The sequence below is a fragment of the Stegastes partitus genome, unplaced genomic scaffold, assembly GCF_000690725.1.
Source record: "Stegastes partitus isolate 25-593 unplaced genomic scaffold, Stegastes_partitus-1.0.2 Scaffold1639, whole genome shotgun sequence".
Lineage (NCBI taxonomy): Eukaryota > Metazoa > Chordata > Actinopteri > Pomacentridae > Stegastes > Stegastes partitus.
In genome coordinates, this window is record NW_007579370.1 from 87090 (window position 1) to 92821 (window position 5732).

Genomic DNA, 5732 nt, shown 5'->3' on the forward strand with positions numbered 1-5732 from the left:
TTTCATTCATTGGACAAGTACAGCCTCGTGAAATAAGTCACAAGAACCTGAAAGAACAAAAAAAAAAAAAAAAGGAAGACATCATCAGCTACAAAAATTTGGTGGTGATAAAAAAGGGGGAAAGATAGTAAAATAAATTTTATACAGGGGTAAGTAAGATGTAGTGTTTTGTACATTTCTTTTTTTCTTGTAAACAATACTGAAAACAATATGGCAAAAATAATATCTGGAGGAAAGAGGAGGTTCAACCGAAGAGACCGAACACTGGTTGGCATGAGACATTTACAGAAAACCCTTAAGCGACGGCGTCTTACTGGGTCACATAAATGTCACGTACACAAACGTTTAAAAATAGTCGCACAGAAACATTTTTACACATACGACAGCATTTCTGCTACACACATCAAACCTTCACTCTTTTTTGTCCCTGGTTTACTGTGATATGAGGTATATGCGAGGCTAATTCTTGCTTTAACGCCTCAACATGGCATTATTTTTTGATATTACAGCATTGCATTCACTCTGCCATGTTCAATGATTGCTTAAAACAACAGGCCATCGGGGCGTAAAGGGGTTCAGAGACTCATTCAGCAGAGTGATATTGTTTCCAGCACTCAAGGCCAGTTGTTGCTATGGAAGACAGCGCAATTCATGTTGTTTTTACAAAAACAAAACAACAAAAAAATTCAAAATCATCAAAAAAAATTACATCTAACATCTACTAGACATTATTCTTGCACCTGTACTTCTGAGGAATAGGCACCCAATTTCTAACGGGACAAGTACTGCCAGCACACGCGAAAAGATCTAAAAAAAAAAAAAAATGGATACACATTTTCTGGTCAGCCAACTTTTTTTTTTCCCTCCTCGCTCAAACTGCATGTGACTGCCTCAGTAACAGCTGAAGAAATACTTGATCACTAACACATTTTGTCATCAAAGTCAAGAAGAAAGCAAAGCTGCTAAGTTGGGTAACAAGTCAAACTAAAACTAGGGGTTTGAATTACATTTACATTATCCCGATTAAATATCTTTTAAAAGCCCGCCCTCCCTCCCGAGCTAAACCCTCCCTAAAAGTAAGGAGAAAGAGAAACCGTTAATGAAAAATCCCACTTTTCACATATCAACCCTCCCCTCCCTTCGTCCCATATAAACCATGCTACCCAAACAAAGGGGAACTCCCGTCCCACAACCCCTGAAAGCCCATCTGCATATGCCCGAACAGCGACACGTCTGTCAAAAAAAGCCAGTCCATTCCTGATGCTTGAGCTCCCTCGATCCGACGGGGTACTTTTACTCAATGTAAGTAAGAAAGCGGCTCAAAGTGCTAATTGGATTCTTTTAAAGAAATAAGAGGAAGAAGAGGAGGACAGGCAAAGGGGAAGGCCATTCTATCGCTGTCCAACAGCAACCTCTATTGGCCCAAGAAAAGCCCTAACATCACTTTTGTTCTCCAAAAATATACCAAGGACAACATTTAACCCCTGAACCGGCCCTCGTTCTTCCTCGACTTCAACTGGCAGATCCCCAGAATGATTAAAACTGTTATTTTACACAATATATATTCTTATAAATATATATAGATATATATATATGGCCCTTATTGAAGAAAACATGAGTTCACATTGACATGAAAGTACCATAATCTCTATATAGCCAAGTAGAAAGTGTTTTCAGTGTTCAAGTGAGCTGGCAGCAGTCTGTTTATGTCACACTCATTCAACGAGTAATAAAACATACGAAAAAAAAAATCCTCTTTGAAGTCGCAAACTTACACTTCTGAAGAGTGCTCACCGCACCTCGTAAGCGTCTCCTTTTCCACTTATTCCTGAGTAATACTTTTAACCTTGTAACAGACAATAACGTTATTTTTTTCGTTTCTTTTTTTTTTCTTCTTTTTTTTTTTTTGCTATTTCAATCCTGGGCTATTCCCTGCCATTGCGGTTATTTCTATTATTATTTTACAGTTGTAAAGAAGTTGATTGCTCAAACACTTCAGCTCATTGAAAAAGAAACATGTCCGGCACTACTCTACGCAACGTACTTTCGGTTTAAGATTAATGACCAGACCTAATGTCACTAGTATGACAAGAATAAACAGTAAAATACATATTTAACTTAAAAATAACAGATACTTAAAAAAAAAAAAAAAAAAAAATTGCATTTGCGGGAAGCCTTGCAGGCTCATTGCGGGAAGAGGAGTGGGCACAAAGACAGAGCATCAGTATAATTAAAATATAGATGTCACTTAAAAAAATAATAATAATAACAATAATAATAATAATAATAAAATAGGAGCACTAAAAAAATTAAAATAGGAACTTTAACGACAGAGTGTTCTCTCCCTCTCAGGCTCTCATCTGTAGCTTTGGCTTGTTGGAGTTTTGGAACCTGTACTTACTGGCTCATTGACATCAGATAACAAACTACTATACCCTGAGAATTCAGACACAGGCGTCCGTATCCTGTGATCCACCTCCCCGCTAGAGTCAGTGCCATAAGACAAGCCACGGCCGTCTGACTTGAACTGGGAGCCAAAGGCCTGGGCAAAGTTTTCAATCTGGTAGGAAGGCTTAGAGGGGTCCAGAGAGGCCAGATCCTGCGAGGGGGCCAGAGGGTAGACCGCCTGGCCGTTTTTGACCGGCTGCTGGTCCTTCTGGCTGCTCAGGTCAGATGGGCTGATCTGGTAGGATGAAGGGGGAGTGGAGGAGTGTTGCTTCTCCATCTGGTCGGTGAGCTCCTGAGAAGGGGTGAGCTGCTGGTGTGTGGACGCCTCCAGGCTGCTCAGATGGAAGCTGTGCTGTGGTGAAGAGCCCGTCAGCATCGCAAAGTGAGACTTTGGCACAGAGGAGGGCAGCGAAGGCGAGGCCACCGACTGGCCGAACCCACACTCCAGTGGGGACGTAGTGTAGATGTCCTTGTCGGCGTACAGGGGGTTTCCTGGGAGGGAACTGGTAAAAGGCCCCGAGGCTGGAGGCCCGGGACCCAGGGGGAAGCTGGCACTGTGGCTGGTGCGCTCCAACGCCTGCAGCAGGAAGCGGGAGTACTCGTGCATCATTACAGTCTTGTCTCCTGAGGGGCTGGAGGCGTCGACGTTGTGTCCAAGGTCGTGACCGTCGGCCGTGGCTGGGGTCAGCTCCACGTGCTGGTCGCTGAGGTCGAAGTGAACGCTGTGGTGGGAGCCGTCGGGTTTCTGGGTGTAGTGGTCGAGGAGGCTCTGCAGCACCTCGTCGGGGATCCCTGACTTGTCGAGACTCAGAGGAGCGTCGCTGTCCATCACGCTGGAGACAACGCCCTGGATGACAGACGGTTGCGAGGACAAGTGGACGCTGACGTCATACTCGCTGCTGGTTCCTCCAGCCACTGCAGGCCCTGAGGCGTTTGCATTGTTTGCTGCATGAAGGTAGCGTCTCTTCTTCAGAAATTGCATGGCGTCGTCGTAGTTGCTGCTGGTGGGCCCGACTTTAGCCCCATTACCCTGCATGAGGCCAAGGCAGTCCATGCCCCTGCCCTGCTCCAAAGAGCCTGCTTTGTCCTGCTCTAGACCCGCTTTATCCAGGCTCTTACGATTGGCCTTCTTGAACGCCATCTTTGGAGCTCGACCGTGGTGGCCGTGCTGCATGCTGGGACCCGGCTCAGTAGAGGAAGACACCGTTTGATTCTCCACAGAGTATTCATGGATGCTGTAGCCTCCGGATACAGCGCCATGAAGGTGTGGCACCCTCACCCCTCCTCCATCTCCCTTCTTTTTCTTGCGCTCTCCTCCCTCTCCTGAATTTTTGGACCTCCCCTTCTTTCTACCAGTATTCCCAGCATTTCCCTGAGTGATTCCATAGCTGCCGTGTCCCATGTCTACGCAACCCAGGTCCATCATCCCTGGATCCAGGCCCTTCTTTATGGCTTCTCCACAGGTTCGCTTGTGCTTAAGCAGTCGGTCTGTTCTAGAAAAATACTGAAGGGCACAAACACAAGATGTTGTCTTTAATGTTATTGATGAAGTATTTTAAAGGGATGAATGTGAAGAGTGATCAAAAAGTTGTGAGACTGTTCGTGGTGTGCAAGCACAGGTCGTGTCACAGTCATGCGCATGCAACAGGTCTGTGTAATAACTGTCAGAAGTCTGTGCCACATTGTGCCATAAACATCAGGACTTGTGTTACACGTTTTATGACCCCTAGAAGGTGCGCATATGCAATTTCTCCATCTACTGCAAAGTGAAGCAGAGAGGGAAACATAAAATGACATGACAGCAAGCAGAATGATTCAGCCCTCATGTGGACGACTCTCACTGATGACAAGAGGTGGGTCTGCGGCTACCATCAAGAGAATAAAATGACAGTTTTCACAATGGAAAAGCTTACAGTTTCTAAAACCAGAAGAGGTGCATCAGGTCAGGAACATAGGAGCACTCTCATTGTTTTCTTCTTTAATGTGGATGTGAATTTATAACCTAGAGTTGGACTCTCAAGCCAGAGTTCTGCTGTTACTTGCTGAGGTGTCTAAGGTCAAATATACAGCACAATCAATCTAAACTGTGCTGCAATGTGCACCAGTGAATATGCACAGCTTTTTTTTGTTGGCAACAATAACACAATTGTGCTCGTCATCCTCTCTGATCACTAGACGTGGCTCCTTGTGACTTATTTGTCTTCTCCAAAATTAAAATCAAGTTGAAGGACTGCCATTTTGAAAAGGTTTAGAAGGTTCAGCACTCACTGCAGATGTTTACGTAACAGCACACCAGTGGAGCATCACAAGTGTTGCAGGAGCACAGGAAGCAGTGTGTCACTGCACAGCAAGACCAAATCAATAGGGAAGGCAGCCAAATTTAAAACAGGTTTTTGAAGCATACAAGCGCAATCTTGAAATTTTTCGATCACCCCTCGTACAGTACAAGTAATCCCCCGCACAGAGGAGGATTTACGGTTCACAAACCTGTTGGCAGGTCTCACATCTGTACGGCTTTTCTCCGCTGTGCGTCCTCTTGTGCCTCTCCATGTGGTATTTCTGAATGAATCGCATGTTACACTGGTCACAGCTGAATGGCTTCTCTCCTGTCACACACAAAAAACAACACCACTCAAGGTTAGTTATATTCTGCGGCACCGAAAGCACACAATGACTCACGGGTTGCATCAGGCCCTGGGGGTGGTATGAATAGCTGCCATTAATCACTCACCACTGTGGATTTTCTCGTGTCGCTGGAGAAGGTACTTCTGAATGAAACTCATGTTGCACTGACTGCATCTGAAGGGTCTTTCACCTGAAATAAAATCACAAGAGACGCATGTGATGTTGTATCCATCAGATGTTCATTACCCCTTCACTAACACAGCACTGGCAGAACAACAGAAGCACCAGTACAACCTAATGTCATCCAATGCAATATTTATGATGTTTTTTTTTGTGTGTCCAAAAGGTGTCGATTCGACCAAAACCCTTGACACACTCTTCACCAAAGTAGTGTGAGTGTTGCATGGCTATTGCAACAAATTGCAGTGTATTTCACAGATGCCACTGTGTTTATCTCTTGGTGAAATACTATATTTTATACTTTAACTGTAGCCTAGAGGAGTATAGTTCATTATTTTCACAGGGCGGTGAATGAAAAACTTCCAGATCCAATTTACAAATGGCAATTTTCTCCCTCACAGCATAGCGGACTGTTATGGCTATGAAATGATTCTTATGCCGTATTTGTTAAGAATACAAATAAAAATGAACTACACAGT

The 5732-nt window shown here is 44.4% G+C and overlaps 1 protein-coding gene across 1 annotated transcript in view; it reads right to left on the reverse strand.

Annotated features, from left to right (window-relative positions):
- Positions 1–2141: 2141 nt before the first annotated feature.
- LOC103371755 (zinc finger protein 281-like) overlaps positions 2142–5732 on the reverse strand; it is a 9665-nt gene continuing 6074 nt past the window's right edge. The window contains exons 4-6 of the mRNA XM_008301185.1: positions 5180–5263; positions 4936–5054; positions 2142–3952 (exon numbers count right to left, since the gene is read on the reverse strand). Coding sequence (XP_008299407.1) covers positions 2357–3952; positions 4936–5054; positions 5180–5263 — 1799 coding nt within the window. The 3' untranslated portion in view covers positions 2142–2356. The remainder of the gene's footprint in view (positions 3953–4935; positions 5055–5179; positions 5264–5732) is intronic.